This window comes from Dama dama, chromosome 10 (assembly GCF_033118175.1).
Source record: "Dama dama isolate Ldn47 chromosome 10, ASM3311817v1, whole genome shotgun sequence".
NCBI classification, from domain to species: domain Eukaryota; kingdom Metazoa; phylum Chordata; class Mammalia; order Artiodactyla; family Cervidae; genus Dama; species Dama dama.
The window spans coordinates 38,868,161-38,885,255 of NC_083690.1; the positions used below are offsets into that span (position 1 = coordinate 38,868,161).

General features: G+C 60.2%; 1 protein-coding gene across 3 annotated transcripts in view; it reads right to left on the minus strand.

Moving 5' to 3' along the window:
• The window catches only part of GRID2IP (Grid2 interacting protein), a 32,334-nt gene that overhangs the window by 8,473 nt on the left and 6,766 nt on the right, over positions 1-17,095 (minus strand). Inside the window, exons 2-11 of one of the 3 annotated variants that reach the window (XM_061153703.1) lie at positions 15,715-15,869; positions 7,727-7,975; positions 7,421-7,506; positions 6,634-6,703; positions 6,082-6,176; positions 5,583-5,766; positions 2,561-2,715; positions 1,037-1,174; positions 687-784; positions 418-535 (exon numbers count right to left, since the gene is read on the minus strand). In XM_061153703.1, coding sequence (XP_061009686.1) covers positions 418-535; positions 687-784; positions 1,037-1,174; positions 2,561-2,715; positions 5,583-5,766; positions 6,082-6,176; positions 6,634-6,703; positions 7,421-7,506; positions 7,727-7,975; positions 15,715-15,869 — 1,348 coding nt within the window. Of the gene's footprint in view, positions 1-417; positions 536-686; positions 785-1,036; positions 1,175-2,560; positions 2,716-5,582; positions 5,767-6,081; positions 6,177-6,633; positions 6,704-7,420; positions 7,507-7,726; positions 7,976-10,528; positions 10,564-14,685; positions 14,700-15,714; positions 15,870-17,095 lie in introns of those variants that run through there. The other 2 variants (XM_061153702.1, XM_061153701.1) reach the window with 2 other exon arrangements.

Here is a 17,095-nt window from a genome sequence, read left to right on the forward strand (position 1 = left end):
AGCCTTTGGCCCTCAGAAGTATCACCCAGGGGTCCTGCCTTCAGAACGGCAGAGAAACCATTGTGCGGGCAGCCATCTGCGCAGCTGAGCCATTCACAGAGTAACGCACGCTATCTAGTTTATGCAACAGCCACACGTTCACTGAGGATCACCCCCACACCTTGGGAGCAGCCCTCCGCTTTTCCAGATCCACAGTGGGGGCGAGGATCAGAGAGGGGACACAGGAAAGCGGCCAAGACAAGGCGGATCTTGATGGCCCCTAGCCATGGAGGTTGCCCGGGTTCCCCAGCATTCAGTCCCACGGCCACGGAGGAAAAAGGGGGTCCGAAGGGGTATGCCTGGGGGTGGGGGCAACACCCAGCCAGCTGGCCAGGAGGCAGGAGTGGCCCGTGGGAGCCGGGGCTAGAGAGCCCCTACCTGCTGGGCCTGCCGCGCTGGGCAGCGGCGGGGAGGCACGGGCTCGGGAGCTGGTCCCCATCTTCCCTTTGAAGCTGCTGCTCAGGCGGGACTCGAGCTCTGCATAGACGGCTGACATCTTCCGGGAGAGGAAGAGGTGCGGGTGAGTCCGGTTGGCCCTCAGAGGCAGGCCTGGGTGGTCTGGGAGGCCAGGGTCTGCCCCAGCTCCATGGGCCACCCATTCCCAGCTCCCCGCTGACACCAGGAGCAGGGCGGAGAGAAGGTCTCACCATCTTGGGGTTGGGCGTCTCGGGGAGGGATGTGCCGTCGCCCGCCTGCCGCTCGCCTGGGATGGGAGGAAGAGGCATCTCCGGACATTCGCCAGGACCTGCCGGGGGAATCAGGAGAGCAGAGTCCACCAGAGGGCGGGGGGTCTAGTGACCTCCTCTGAGCTCTAAGGGTTAGACCCCAGCCCAGGCCCTGGAGAAAGAAGCACCAAGTCCTGCAGACCCGGGGGGAGGAGGCACCCGCTGAGCCCATTCGGGGATGTCTCATCTCGCCAAGCCCATTTTACAGGTGGGAAAACCGAGCCCTGGCCCCGCCCTCCCCCCACTGGCGGCCTGTTGGTCCCGGGCCTCACCACAGCCAAGGCCGGCCTCCAGGCCCTGGGAGCGGAGGCTGCGGCGGCACATGGAGGAGGCCCTCAGGGAGCTCCGCATCTGGGGTTCGGGCGCCGGCTCGGGCTCCAGCTCTGGCTCCAGCTCGGGCTCGGGCTCGGCTGTGGGACCAACGGGGAGACGGGCTCCTTGTCCTCTCAGCCGGACAAGGAGCCTCCGAACACAGGGAGGGCGAGGGCACCACCCACGAGCCTGGCCCTGCTTTCAGGGGGAGCCCTGGGATGGGAAGCGGGGTGCCCGGCGCAGGAGGGGCCCCAGGTGGTGCCGGCCTGAAGACGGAGGCCGCGCGGAGGGGTCACAGCCTCCCTACCCAGCAGGTCCTTTCTCAGGACGACAGCCAAGGACCCCGTGAGTCCAAGGTCCGCACACCTGATGCTGCTGCCCGCAGGGTTGAGATGGAAGATTCCAGGTCAGGGCGGAAGTGTGGGAGGGACGTCTGCTGCACAGTCTGCATCTGAGTTCAAACCCTCTCCCCCCAACCCCCACCTGTGGGTTCCCAGGACGAGGGTAAATGGGCATCCGGGGGAGCACATAGGAGATGTGCAGGCGGTCCAGAGCAGGTGCCCAAGGTTTGGCCCCCTTTGGGTGCCTGCAGCCCACGTGCTGAGGTGTGTGTGGGCAGGCGGACACACAGCAGTGGAATGGCGGGGGGCGGGCGGTCAGGCTGCACAGGGACCCACAGGCTCTTGTGTGAGTCTGCGGGCTTCAGAGCCCATCAGGCAGGGTGAGCTGGCCGTGTGCTCACCACCCAGGTCTGTAAAGAGCGTCCACACGGACCCCTTGATCTGTGCCGCCCTCCCTGGGGTGCAAAGCACAGCCACTGTGCTCACCCTCACTACGTGGGTGAGAAACCCGAGACCCCCGGCGTTAGGTGGGGTGTTTGAAGTCTAAGGTGGGACCTCCCTGGTGGTCCAGGGGCTAAGACTCTGCTTCAAAGCAGGGGCCCCGGGTTCGATCCCTGGTCAGGGAACTAGATTCCACATACTGCAACTCAGAGTTCACATGCCACAACCAAAGATCCCACATGCCACAGGGAAGACCCAGCACAGCCAAATAAATAAATATTAAAAAAAAAAAAGAGTCTAAGGTTATGCTGCTTTAAGGATCAAACTGGGAAAGTGCATCTGTGGAGCCAAGCAAGGGACCAGCCCGGGAGTGTATCTACAGTCAAGTCAGACTCTCTGCGACCCCAAGGACTGTAGCCCACCAGGCTCCTCTGTCCATGGTATTCTCCAGGCTACTGGAGTGGGTTGCTGTTTTCCTACTCCAGGGCATCTTCCCCACCCAGGGATCGAACCTGTGACTCTTTGTGTTTCCCGAATTGGCAGGTAGATTCTTCACCACTGGGCCACCTGGGAAGATGCTAGCTACCAGCACAGGGGTGCTTCTGCGAGTGGGAGGGGCCAGGCCGGCTGTAAAGCCTCCCAGGTGAGAACAGGTGTCTGGCTCTTCGCAGGGCCAGCGGGCCAGGGGGCGGGGCCGCTCACCGGTCATGGCCGTGTAGCCCAGGAAGCAGGCGATCTTCTCCTGGCAGAGTTCCTGCTCCTCGTAAGTTAGCAGCTGGTAGATGAACTGCCAGAGGACCTGCTTGGCCGGAGTGTCCAGCACCGGGTAGACGTCGACGATGAGGGTGTCGATGTTCCTGGTGGGGGAGGGGGGTGCAGATCGAGGAGTTCGTGACTCTGGGGTTCACCAGAGCGGGCTGGGTCGGGGACGGGGCACTTCCGGTCCTCACACCCTTCCCCTCCTTCCCCAGACAGAGAAGCGGGCGGGAAGGCAGGCTCTGCGGACAGCCTGCCCGGATTCAAATCCCAGCTCTGCCACCTGCCAGCCAAGTGATCTTCTCCTATTACTCATTTCTCTGTGTCTCAGTTTCCTCCTCTGTAAAATGGGAGACAAAAATAATATCTACCGAGAGTTTGCTGGAGGCTCAGGGGTTAGGACTTTAGACTTTCACTGTTGTGGCCCAGGTTCAATCCTTACTCGGGGAACTAAGATCCTGACTCATTTGGAAAGACCCTGATGCTGGGAAAGATTGAGAGCAGGAGGAGAGGGGGACAACAGAGGATGAGATGGTTGGATGGCATCACGAACTCAATGGACATGGGTATGGGTAGACTCCGGGAGTTGGTGATAGACAGGGAGGCCTGGTGTGCTGCGGTTCATGGAGGTGCAAAGGGTCAGACTGAGTGACTGAACTGAACTGAACTGAACTGAACTGAAGATCCTGTAAGCTGGGTTGCTTGGCTGGGGGGTGAGGGGTGGGTGGCAGGGGAGGCGGGGAGGATGGGGGGTGGTGAGGGGAAAGCATCTACCGCACAGAGCTGTTGTGAAGATTAAAATGGATAGAATGGGGACTTCCCTGGCGGTCTGGTGGTTAAGGCTCCACACTGCCAATGCAGGGGGCACAGGTTCCTCTGGTCAGGGAACTAAACTCCCCCATGCTTCAGGGCCAAAAATTTAAATTTAAAAAAATGTATAGAACATATTTGGAAAACTGACTCAAGGGACTGGTAAATAATGGCCCAAGGCCCCAAATTTGGCCCTCCACCTGTTTTTGTAAAGCAAGATTTACGGGAACATGGCCACCCAGACTGGTGTGTATTGTCTTTGACCATTTTCAAGTGACAACAGCAGAGCTGAAGGGTTTCAGCTTTCAGTGGAGGCTGTACGGCCTGCAAACCCTAAAGTATTTACTATCGGGTAAATACTCTTTCCAGAAAGTTTGCTGATCCCTGCATTGTATGGAAAAAAATAAAACTGATCCTCATGTAACATCACACATAAAGATGAACCCCGGGTGGATAAAAGACCAAACTGTGCGAGGTATGATTACAGAACTAACAGAAGATAATGCAGGAGATTTCTTTTGACCAAGGAGCAGGGAAGGACTTCTTAAATAAAAATTCAAAATCCAAAGCCATAAGGCCCCATATGCATTGAATGTGATGATACAAAATCAAGAAAACCTGGAGCTGACAACACTAGATAGAACAGAAGTAATAAGACAGTAACAAATAGGAGAAGATACTTACAATGTCTAAAATCAACAAGGAATCGGTATCTGAAACGTACAGGGAATTCTAGCCAATTTTAAGTTTTGCTTTTTGGAACTTCCTGTAATTTTTTTACCATATATATTTGTTCCATGCTTGGTGAAATCTGGAGATGCAGAACCCACAGATATGGAGGGTTGACTGAGGGTGTTATAACTTGGATGAATGCTATTGTTGTTTAGTCTCCAAGTCATGTCTGACTCGACCCCATGGACCGTAGCCAGGCTCCTCTGTCCATGGGATTTCCCAGGCAAGAATACTGAAGTGGGTGGCTATTTCCTTCTCCAGGGGATCTTCCCAACCCAGGGATCAGAAATCTGTTATGTCTCCTGCATTGTAGGCAGATTCTTTACCACTGAGCCACCGGGAAAGCCCATGTGAATGTTGAAAACATGCTAAATGAAAGAAGCCAGACATAAAAGTCCACATATTGTCCCAATATGGTGGTCCAGTGGTTAAGAATCTGCCTTCCAGTGGAGGGGACATGGATTCGATCCCTGGTGCAGGAAGAATCCCACATGCTTCGGAGCAACTAAGCCCGAGTCACAACGACTGAGTCCATGCTCTGCAACAAGAGAAGCCGTGGCAACAAGAAGGCCACACGCTGCAGCTACAGTAGCCCCCGCTCTCCACAACTAGAGGAAGCCCGTGCACGGCAACCAGGACCCAGCACGGCCAGAAATAAATTAATTAAAAATTTAAAAAGTGGGAAAATAGTTATAAAGAAGTCCACATATCGTATGGTTCCAGCATTTGAAGTCTCCAGAACAGGGAAACCTACAGAGAAGGAAAGTGGATTACTGGTGGTTTAAGGTGAAGGGGGAGTGGGGGAGGTTGGGGGGGTGGGAACAACTGTGAAACGGTTGGGACTTCCTTTTGAGGTGATGAAAATGTCCTAAAACTGAGTGTGGTGATGGTTACAACACGTTTGTGAACATACTAAGATCCAGTGCGTTGTACACTCAAATGCACGAACTGTATGGTATGTGAGTTATATTTCAACAAACACATACATTTTTGTTTAAACCGAAAAAGAGGATGGAGAAGTAACTGGCTTTGCATGGACCAAGACAATGACCTTCTGGGCGGAGGCGTGTGATAAACGCTCCTGCTGCTGCTGAGGTGGGAAAAGAAAGATGCTACTCCAACCCGAACAGGGTCGGGCTGGTGGTGAGTGCCCAGGGGTGGGTGTTTCGAGGGTCCTGCCAACCACACTGCAGGGGCTCACTGTCTGCTTCAATTTACAGACGGGGCTGGGACCTGGCCAGGTCACGTGGCTGGGAGGTGTCAGAGAGGGGGTTTGTTTAGGGCAGCCCAGCGGCCCCCACATTCAGGGGCCCCTTTGAGACGCTCTCAGGAGAAGCTCGGGCAGGTGAGTGGTGGTGAGTCTGGGCAGGATTTGGAGTCCACCCACGGCAGATCCCCCCGACCCCTGCCACCCTGGGGTGACCACCTGTGCTGGAAGAAGCTCTCAAGGGCCCGGCAGACCCCGTAGCGCTCGGGGGGCGTGAGCAGGTGCTCCAGCTGCTGGCTGAAGGTCCTCCCCTGAACTCGGATACTGGACGGGAGGATCTCTGCCACCCACTGCAGGGAGGTGAGCGCCGACGACGGGTTGGGGGAATCCATCGAGTCGGAATCTTCGGTGGGGGGGCGGGGGGTCACAGGAAGGAGAAACACGAGTGAGCCGGCGTCCCCAGGCTAGGCAAGGTTTCCCCAGCGGCTAGGGCCAGGGGACCTCCCGAGCTGGGGTGAGAGATGAGGACGGGGCTGGAGGGGGAGCCCTGAGGCTGCCCAACCTGGGGGAGGGGGAGATCTGAGGCTGCCCAACCTGGGGAGGGAAGCTGCAGGTCTGCGGGGAGAGCAGAGGCCTCGGTAGACTCGGGAATCCCACCCCTGGTGACCCAAGCAGGGGCTCCAGCGGCCAAGGCGGCCCAGGGCCGCGGGCGGCTCACCGCTGGCAAACGGGACGAGCCCCTCCTCCACCACCAGCGTGGGCATGGCGCCGCTGCCCTGGAGCATGGACACCACCTTGTCGTGGGAGCAGTTCCTGCCAAGCAGAGGGGGCCCCGGAGGGCCGGCCCAGCGTGACCCGAGCGCACACCACCCCCCGGACCCCCCTGTCCTGCTGGTGGAGGCCACATGGCGAGGCCACAGGCGGGCCCGAAGCCAGGGCCCTACCTCGCCCGTGCGTTGACCTTCTCTGCAGGAGAAGCTCCAGGCCCAGGGCCAGCTGGACACTTGTGGGTACAGAAGGCGTCATGCCCCCGTCCTCCCTATAGGGTCCCCCCCAAGGGAACGACACGCATGATCCAGTCAACCATTTGCCCCAAGCACGGAGCCTGGGTGTCTCCCGGCTGGAAGGATGATTTGACATCCTGGAGAGGGTGGGAGGGCAGATTCAAGACTTCCCATAGGAGGGGGGACAAACAGGGGACAAACAGGTCAGAGGCGCGGGGCCGGGATGTCCCAAGAGTCAGGAGTCCTGGGGGCTGTTTGACTCTGACCTCATGTCCAGTCCATTGAGGAAGAGGATCCGGTCGCCTGACTTGAGGGAGGCATTGTCAGCCGGGCTCCCTGGAAGCAAGGTGAGAGGGCGGGTCAGTGGAGCAGGGACCCGCCCCGGGGAGCCCCAAGTCGTTGTCCTGTTTTACAGGTGAGAAGAGGGGTGGGTGGCAGAGATCAGGACAGCTTTTCTCACAGATCCATTCACTGGGGACATGAGATGCAGAAGGGCAGAAGGAACTCAGCATCAGCAGGTGAACCCATGGGGATGGAGCCGTTCCGCCTGCAGAGAGCTTCCACAACGGAATGCACTTCCGAGGGGCGGCAAGGAGGAATTCCTCCAGATGTCACCATTCCATGAAGCAAGAAGGGGCAGGCCAGGGGTGGAAGAGGGGAGTCCCTGGAGACTGGATACTGGGAAGAGGCCCTGGAGCCCTGCAGCCTGCCCAGCAAATGCCCAGTTCTCAGTGGACAGTGGGCGCAGAGAGGGTGGTCTGGGGCCCGATCAGGGCAGGCGCCGGCTCTGTGCTGGCTGCTGCAGTCTCAGGCAGGGCCCAGGGTCCTCCCTGTGGGCGCAGGAAAGGTCTGAATGGAGGATCTGGCTCAAAGGTGACCCTGCACTTGGAGGGGGTTTGCCCGGACTGGGGAAGATGGGTGACCTGGGTCGGCTGCTGGGACACTTAGAGGACACAGGCTCCTCAAGGTTGGGACCTGAAGAGGGAAGCAGCTGCTGACCATCGACCTCACAGGCTCCTTCACCCCATTCTGGACAACCCACCCACCCCTCACCAGGCAGGACAGACTCGATCCAGACAGGTCCATGGCCACGCAGTGTGAAGCCGAAGCTCTTGTTGCCCTTGTAGACTCGGACTGTCCTGGGGAGAAAGAAGGGGCGGGGTGGGGCCGCTCAGCGTGCCTTTCTCTGGGGAGAGGAGCCCGCGGGGAGCATGGGATGGCAAGGGCCCGCGTCCCACTCCCCTTAACCTCTCCTGGACCCCAACCCCCAGGTGCCCCCGGTTCGCCCCCGCGCCCTCGGCCCGGGTCTCCATTCCTGAGCCCACCGACGGAGAGGCGTCCGCAGCCCGTCCCGGGTACCTGCGCGCGCCCCCGGAGCCCGCGCGGCCGCCCAGCAAAGAGGCGGCCTTGCGCGGGGGCGGCTCGTCGGGGCGGCGCGGGGCGGCGCTGGCGCGCGTGGACACCAGGAGGCGCTCTGGCCGCTCCTCGCTGCGGCTCCGGCGCAGCCGCTGCGCGCCCTGCGTCCGCCGCGCGCGGCACAGCTTGCCCAGCAGACCCTGAGACACCACCTCGTCGAAGCGCGCTCGGTGCTTCTTGGGGATGAAGATCCTGCGGGCGGGCGAGGACCACAGAATCGGGGCGCGCCCCCTGGTCGCGCCCCGACCCCGGCAAACTTCGCGGGCGCCGCATTGGGCGTGCTCCTCCGCCCAGCAGTGGCCCGGGGCATCAGTGTCCCCCTCGGGGCCTGGACTTGTGCCCTAGTGGGCCGGGGTCACACGAGGGCCGCAGCGCCCAGCTCGCTCCACTTCGGGAAAGCCTCCTTCCCCAGGTCCCCATTACTCTGGCCTCAGTGCCCTCTAAGCCCTTCCGTGAACCTGTTCCTCCTCTTGCCTTTGTCTTCCCGTCTCTGGCTTCCCCGGACTCCCTCCTCTCATGCCCTCACACCAGCCAGGCCAAACCTCAGCCAGGGGTCCCCCCCACCCACCTTCTCCCCGCCTGGTTCAGGAGAAAACTCTGCTGGAGAAAACCGAGCCGCCATCCGCGCTGGGGTCAGACTTCGCCTAGACCCTCATGAGGCTCCCAGTCCTGCACTGGGTCTCCCACCAGCACCCCCAGTGTGGGTGGGGACCACGGCATCCAGTCCGGCTCCTACCCTTTGGCCCAGCCTGTGCCCCCCGCCCCAGCACACTCTGCTCCCTTAGCTGACCAGGGTTCGCCCTTGGACACCCAACCCTGGCCTTCCCCCAGTTTAGTCCAACATGTTTTAGGAAGTCCCTGCTATGAGTGCCAGCCAGGCGCTGGGCTTCAAAGCTGAAGGCACTGTGGTTCCTATTCTCAGACCTGGAAGTGACGAGAGGCCTCGGGGAGGCTCGTCCACACCCTGGGACGTTTCCGCGGGGCCCCTGGGTCTCCTCTACAAGGCTGGAAGCTCTTGGAGGACTGGGTCTGTAGCTCGGGGGTGAGCCACGGTGACCGGCCAGGGCTGAGCACAGAGTTAGGACTCAGTGACGCAGCAGACAGGGTGGTCCAGCAGCGGACCCCCCCACACCTCTGAGTAAGGGCAGCGGTCAACATCCTGGGGACTCCCTGGCCCCTAGCAGAGGATTCTCAGGCTCAGAGGGGGTCCGTCACACTCCAGGGTTATGCGGCTGCCCACGGCTGAGGTGGAACCTGGGCTCTGGCCTCCGCACTGTCACGGGGCTCCATCGAGGGCCCTTGAAGTTCTGCTTGCTAGTGAGGCCTCCCTGGCTGCATCCCAAGGCTCCTTTCCCTATTCTCTGGACCAGGAGCCAGCGCCAAGGGCATGGGGGAGGGCAGGGAGCAGTGGCCTTGCAGCCAGCGGACATCCAATCCCTCTGAGGTCGCCTGGTGGCCCCCACTTAGTTCCCTTGATCTCTGTGGGTAGGTTTAATAAGGCCAGGTGGCTGCCTGGTGGGAGGGAAGGGATGTGCGTCCCTGGGGAGGAGGGTGCACCCCCGCCCCCACCCCACCCCGTGAGCTCTGGTCCAGATTGGGATGTTCCAGGCAAGCGGGAGACAATGATGGCCTGCTCAGCTCTGCCAGGAGAGCCATCACTCGATACACTCATCGTGCCCACCCCAGTGATTTCCGAAAATCCAGGGCCTTAGCCACGTTCCCTGGATGGTCCTCCAAGGTATGCAGAGCCAGACGTCTCCGTCTGCTGGCCTGCACGGTCCCCGCCTGTCTCCTGCCCAAGCAAAGCAGAGATGACAGGCACAAAAGCATCTGCTTTACCCTTTGGGCTCCGGCCTCAGGCTCCAGAACGTATCAGCCCAACAGCCCCAGCCCCTAGGTCCAACCCTCTAGCAGTAATGAGAAAGGGCCTCCCTCACCCCCACAGTGGGAACCAGGGTGAGTCACCAACTGCCCAGGCGGGAGAAGGTTGGGTGCCCTCTGCCCTCCTCGGTGTCCGTGGGGCTGAGATGGAAGCTTAGCCCGCCTGGTGTGCCAGACGCCCTTCCGGCTGGTGTTGGCCCTGAGTGTGCCTCAGTCTGGCCCACGTACTCCAGCCCTGGGTCTGCTCTGAGCCGACAGCCCCGGCAGATCTAGGTGCAGTGGGGCCTCATGGACCACTGTGGCTGATGGATGGACGCCCCTTTGAACCGACAGCCTGGCTACCGCTGTCCTTAGACTCCCAGGTCCCTGCTGTGCCAGCAGGCTTCTCTGTGGCCACGGGGCTCTTTGGAAGGCCATCCAGTGACCTTGCACTCAAGAGCTGGTCTGTTCCCTTAGGGGGCTGGGTCCAAATCCAAGTCCAGATTCCCATCGGGGGCTCCCACAAGGCCCTCTCTCTCCATCACCGTCTCTACCTCGCTCTCTGTCTAGCTCCCTGGATCTGTCCAGTCACACGAAGGAAAGAGGACTTTTCAATCCCATTCTTGGTCCCCACCCCGCATCCCGACCCCTAGGGCGGCAGGCAAGTGCCCACCGCGGGGAACCCCCTCTTTAATACCCTTCGGGTTTACGTCCACCCTCCCAAGCCCCTGCCCCCAGTCAGGCTGACTTGCTGGGTGCGCACCCAGAGCAGGGAAGCCCCTCGGTGCCCGAGCCCCACCCCTTTTCAAGGCAGCCGGAGGCGGGTCCGTCGCACCAGGGCGCGCGGTTCCCGCGGGTTCGGTACGCGCGGTTCGGGGAAACTACCGAAAGTGCCGAGAGAAGCCCTGGTCCTTCCCCATCTGGAGACGGCGACGGCGGCGCGCTAGGTGCCGATGGCCCGGGGGTGCGGAGCCCGGAGCGGAGCGAGGGCGCGGCGACTCCACGCGCCTCTGCCGGGCGAGCGCGCTCAGCCCCTCCCGAGCGGACTGGGCCCGCGGCCCCGCGCCCGCCCCTCTCGGGTGGCCCCGCCCCGCCCCGCCCCTCCGGGAACTCTCCCGTCCGCTCCTCGCGAGCTAGGGCCGTTCGAGCTGCCCCTCAGCCTCCTTTGGCCCCCGTCCAAGAGCCCTTCCCCAGGCGCCTCGCGTCTGGTCCCTCGGGCTGCGGCGCCCCGGAGAGTCCCCAGCACCGGCAGCGAGACCGATCCCGACAGTTCAGAGGAAGCTCCGATTGCCTTATGTAGAGTCTGGGAAGGCTTTCTGGAGGAGGTGGCCTTTACGCTGAGACTCAAGGATTCAGCCGGTGTCAGCCAGAGCGGCCTTCCCTACTCACCCCGGGGGAAGCTCCAAAGAAGAGGCTAGAGAGGGAGGCCTTGAATGCCGTTGGCAAAGTTCAGCCTACACTCTTGAGAACAGAGAGGAGCCATGGGAGGGTCTAAGGATTTAAGAGGAGGTGAAGGGACTCTGAAGGTTTTGGTACACCAGGGGTGGGGTGATGCTGGGAGGGGCACAGTGAAGGATGTTGGGATGGGACAAGCAGCCAGTTTCTAAAACACAGGAGGTAGAGTTAATGAGACCTGGGGGCAAGTGAGGAGGGGGCAGGTGAGGGTGATGGTGGGGGAATAGGGGGTCTCCCCGGGATGCATGTGTTCTACTGGAAAGGAGAGGGGAGGACCAGCAAGGGAGGAGACGGAGCTAAGAAGAAAGAGGCATCAGGTCGCTTCTGGGCCTGCCACTCTCTGGGATCTGAGCAGGAGCAGACCCCAGGGACCCCACTGCATGGTCATGAGCCCTAGCTTCAGGTTGAAAGGGTGAGAATCTGAGTTCTGAGGACCAAAGGGTAGATGCTGGAGCCGCCCAGGGCATCCTGGGGAGGGGCTTCTCAGGACCACTGCCCGGGGTGTGGGGGTCATCACGAGGCTCTCTCCCACCAGGAGGCAGTCACCACCCAAACAGGCTGGAACAGCAGAGGCAGGAGCCCCTGGGGACTCAGCCTCCATCTCAGTCTTGTGGGGAGCACCCTTCATGGTCCTCCTGTGGGCTCCTGTGCCTGTCACAAGGAGGCCCCTGCAGATCCGACGGTCAGTCTCCCTGCTCCATCCAGGCCATGCTGCCCAGCACACTTTGGTCCCCAAGCCCGGCCCCAATGAGCGCCCCCCTCCGCCTGGTGTGACCTCATGGGGCTGAAGTTCTCCCCTGGAGCAGCAGGAAGCCAGAGCCTGTCCTCACTTGGGGTCCCCCGGGGCCTGGCCTCAGCCCTGCTCACAGTGAGCGCAGCTCCCTGCGTCCACGGGCCGAGGGCACTCACCGTCCCGTCAAGACAGAGCCCTTCCCGGGGGTCATGCGCTGGCTGTGACGGCCCAGCACCTGGAACCAGGCCCGCCCGAGGACGGTGACGACTCCACATGTCTGTGGGCACTGGAGATGTGACCACGGAGAAGATGCTCCTGCTTGAATCCGGACACAGCCAGCCGTGCACACGCTGCCATGGGGCCACCTCAGAGCTGTGCCTCTGACCCAGGCAGCACGGGTGGGCCGGACTGGCCTTTGCTGAAGCATCTGCCCCAGCAGGAGGGCACCGCCAAAGGGCAGATCACACTCGGGCAGGGCTTCTCAATCAGGGGTGACTTTACCCCTCAGAGGATATTCGGCACTCTCTGGGGAGAGTTTTGGTTGTCATAAAATGACAAGCGAGAGGGGGGTGTGCTATGGCATCTGGTGGGAGGAGGCCAGGGAGGCTGTAAGCTAAGTGCAGGAGAGCTCCCAACAACAGAGAATCACCAAGCTCTGAATGTTGATCGTGCTGTGGTTGAGAGACCTCTCTAGGGAGAAAGAGACCTTCCCTGGGGTAAACCAGTTTCATCGAGCATGTGCTGGATGCCTGGCACTGCTTCTGACTTTCCAAATAACTTTGTGTGATGTTGTCTCTGACATTTGTCATTAAAGCAGAGGAGGGTGAAAGAGGTGCTCAAACCCTAAACCCCAGTTTCTCAATGAATCTCTTGGATGCTGGCAGTTGGCAGAGTCTATTTACATGCTTTCCCACCAAGAATCCTGCTGGGAACACATGGAAATGATCGACCCCGTTTTATGGATAAACTGTTGAGGTTAGTGAATCTGCTCAAGGTCACAGAGCCCGTGAGTGGACTGGGGGGTCAAGCACAGTCTGCCAAGACTCAGAACCCAGCTTCCCCAACCACCTCCGTGGCTGCCCTCTCCCCTGCTCTCCCCCTGATCCTTCCCTTCTTTGCCTGTTTCCTGAAACACTAGCAGGGCACGAAGCCCACTTCACTTGCCTGTTCCCTTTCAACCGCGTCTCACTTTCCAAACTCCCTGGCCTGTCCTAATTAGAAAGTCATTTTTATCACTTCATCAAACTGGTATCCCTTTGGGGACAGATCCAAATCAGGCTCTGAGCCACAAGAGTAACTGCCGTCATAAAGAAAGATAAGACCCTCTACTTCCATCGCTGCCACTGACCCAAATCTCACCCTCGCGGCCACACTAAGATGAAGAGGCCACGATGGCCAAGATTGATGCAAGTTGCGGATGGACATGCTCCCTGTGTGCGCTGTCTTGCAGGGTGGCCACCAGCCAGAGAGGGCCACTCCATACTTGCCGTGTGGCTGGTGAGACTGTGAAGCTGAATTTTAAATTGCATTTTATATTCTTAAGTTTCATTTTAAAGAGTGACATGTGGCTAGTGGCTACTGCTCTGGCTTGACCCAGCTTCATGGTCTCACTGCTCCTTCTTTCTCCCCAAGTCCTCTGCTTTGGCCCCTGGACCACCCTCAGAAGCTGCACGGTGACAGAAGCGGTTTCCAGCCTCAGTCAAGCGTGCCCACGCACCTGCCCACATGTATCTTTACCCCGTGCGTTCCCAGGTGTCCAGGTTGTCTCACTTCATTCCCCTCAGTTGCAGGGTCCCAGGGCCAGAGCCCTTCACAACCCCCTGCCAAGGCGGGGTGACTCACAGCTAGGCACGGTTGGTACCTGAGGTTGGGTTCTACAAGGCAGCACCCTCACCTGGGCATTCCGAGGTTCCCCTCTGTAGCTGGATGCCTGGCCCGGATGAGCCGTCTTCCCTCCTCCACAGGACACACGGCTGCACCCCACTGGCCGCTCTGCAGCCCTGGGACTGCCGCCTCCTCTGGGCAGCCTGCCCTGACTACCCGGTGCTGCCCTTCGGCTGGCGCTCAGCTCTCAGAACCACAGAAAACTGAGTCTGTGCTATTCTGAGCTCTCTCGGGAAGGGGCTGCGTGGGGATCACCACTTCATCCCTAGAACCCAGTACATCAGCCCCTGGAGCCTGGTGGTGGAGGTGGGGAGTTGGGGGATGGGGGCGGAAGCCACGCTGCCAGGGGACCCCTCTCCCTGCAGAGCCCAGCTGGGCGCCGCCCCCTCCTCCTCCGGCAGCCTCCCCAATTTTCCTGTCGCACTTGACACGCGCTGACAACAGAGGCTGCTGTTTCATCTTCCCCCAGCGGCCCCCCGGGGACGCTGCGGGGACCGGGCATCCCCAGGTGTCCAGCGTTCCTGCTTCCCAGGCTCTCAATCGAGCACGCCCAAGGGGGCGCCTCCTCCGCTCCCCCCGCTCTTCCTGACCCGCTGCCGGCAGCTCGGGACGAGCCGTGGACGGGAAAGGCAGGCACAGGGGCTGTCCCAGGAGGCAGACCGGCTGGCCCGGCAGAGGCGGCGAGGACGGAAGCCCGGGCAGCGCCGAAGGGAGGACCGATGAGGCGGACCGAGAGGGCCTCCGGCTGCTGAGAGCCGTCAGACTCGCGTGCCAACTTCCCCGGGGACAGCCTGGCCGCCGGGCCCCTGGCCCAGCTCTGATGCGAAGGGTCGGGGCTGCCGGCCCATCACCTCCCCAGGGAGCCCTTCTGCCCCAGCGCATCATCTCTGCAAATTTGTTTCTAGATATAACTTTTTTTTTCTTTTTTCCTCTCCGGATTTTCCCAGCAAGGGGCAGACCCCTAACTCACCCCAGGCAGCTCATGGTGGCCTCTTTCGGTGGCCCTCTGTGCTCCGCTGCAGAGCGGAGGCGCGGCACCCGGCTTGGGGAGTGGGGGTGGCCAGCCCGGTCCCTGACATTGGCCAGGCCCAGAGGGAGGGGCAGGCCGCGGGGTGAATGGCAGCGAGGGGAGGGGACGGGCTGAGCCCAGGAGGGGGAGGGGCGGGCTGGGGGAGCCGCCGCCCGCCCTGGAGAGGCTGCAGAGCCAGCCCCCTAGTATATGTGCGGGGAACACTCCACTCAGGCCCAGGGAGGTCTGATCAAAGCCCTGCAGCGCGGGGCAGGATGGGGGTGGAGGTCAGGGGGGTGGGGAGATTCCCAGGCCATTTCAGGTGTCACAGGACCTACCAGAAGTTTTTTTTTTTCCCCCTGAAGGATGAATTTAGAGTCCAAAGCTGAGCAAAAAAGTGCTCAGTCAATTGGTTCATGTTCTTGTGAATGCTACTCATGTGCTGTGTGACTTTGGGACAGTCCCTTAACCTCTCTGAGCCACAGTCTGCCTCTGGAATGGGGATGATGATAGTACTGGTGGGATTCAGTGAGAAAGTAGGCCCTGGTGAGGTTCTTGGCACCCAGCTGGCATTATCAAAGGGCAGAGCGAGCACATTGTTTATAGGATTCGGGGGGCAGGGGTGGGGTACCGGGGATCAGGATGGGCCCAGCACAGTCCTCGAACTGTGCCATTATTCCCTCTCAGTGAAGAGCTGGAGGCTTCTGCGCTCTGGGTTTGGGACAGAGCAGGCCAGCAAGAGGCGGATCTTCTCTGCAGCCCGTCCCAGGCCAGCAGTTAGCAGCCCTTCCTTCTCACCCTGGCAGCGGCAGCACCAACAGCTGCCCTTTCCAGGGTCAGCCTTTGGGGTCACTGACCCAAAACCCTGGTTTTGGGGCAACGGGGGTTTGGGGTCCAGCTCAAGGGCTGACCACGCAGCAGCAGCAGCACCTGGGGTGGAGGTGGGAGAACGGACACCCCTGACCGCCCATCCCGACCCCAAACGAGTACCTGAGGTTCTCCAGGAGGGGCTCGCGGGCCTCGGGGGGCAGCGCCAGGGTGAGCGCCCACACCAGCTCGTCCACCCGTTGCTCTGCCGCGAACTGCTTCAGAGCAGCGAACACCTGCTCCTTGGCGGTCGGCTGGTCCCCCAAGACCTCGTCCACCTGCGGGGAAGGGTCTGATGAGTGGCCACGAGGGCACTGGGGCAGAATGCTGGGGAATCAGTCCCCCCTCTCCCTTCCTCCCTCAGGACAGCAGATGTGGCAATGCCGCCTTGGTCCCCCTGCGCACTCCTTACCCAGACCCCGTCAGACCCCACAGCAGGCCCCATGAGGCGGGCCAGGCCAGCGTCTTCATTTCTATATCTAAGGGAACTGAGGCCGCTGGAGGTAAGGTGACCTGGCCAAGGCCATAGGGTCAGGACCCAGACCCAGAGACGGCCCATCTACTGACTATTGTGAGGATCAAAGGAATCCATCCGTGAGCTTAAACACGTGCCAGGCGCTCGGTAATTGCTAGTTGCTATTGTTGTAATACTCTACTCCCTTCCACCACACTGTGAGCGGAGAGATCACACAGAGACCGTCTGGCGCCACGAGAAAGTGCCGGAGCACGCCTCGCTGTACATTCTGACTCCCTTAATGCTCCCTCCGGGCCTTTGTTTTCTTCACCTTTCTGTACAAACTGGCTGATGAGCAACACAGCACATCCACTCAGAGGATCCTGTGCGACCACTGGACGCGGGCACCTCAGTGACAGTGTCCAAAGCCTAAAAATGCACCTGTCATTTTACCCCCAAGATCTTGCACCTGGGAACATATCTCGATGTGTCCTGACAATCGCACAATGACGTATGAGTGAAGACGTTCACCCTTGCCTGGTTTATGATACTGAGATGTTGGAAGTAGTATAAATATCTGACATTATGGGCTAAACAACTGTAGCACATCCACTTGGGGGATATTTGTCCTTCCTTGGCTATGCAGCCAAGATGGAAGGAAGTCCCCAGCCACGTGGGAGGCAAGACCCTGGTCCTAATGGTGCAGCCTCGGGCAATTGGAGGCTGTTGCCCAGAGCTTTGGTTCTTGAAGGAATGGTTCAGAGATGTGGAGGCATGGAGCTGATGCAGGGTTGTGACATAGCCCTGTAGTTCGCCCTGAGCAGACTCATCCTGAAGGCTGCTTAGGACAGTTGTGCTCTAGGCTGCACATTCTTTCTTGTTTCTAAGCCGAGGAGAAGGGGGCGAGAGAGAATGAGATGGTTGGACGACATCACCAACTCGATGGACAAGAGTCTGAGCAAACTCCAGAAGACAGTGAAGGACAGGGAGTCATGGCATGCTGCAGCTCATGGGATCATAAAGAGCTGGACATGACTTAGCAACTGGACA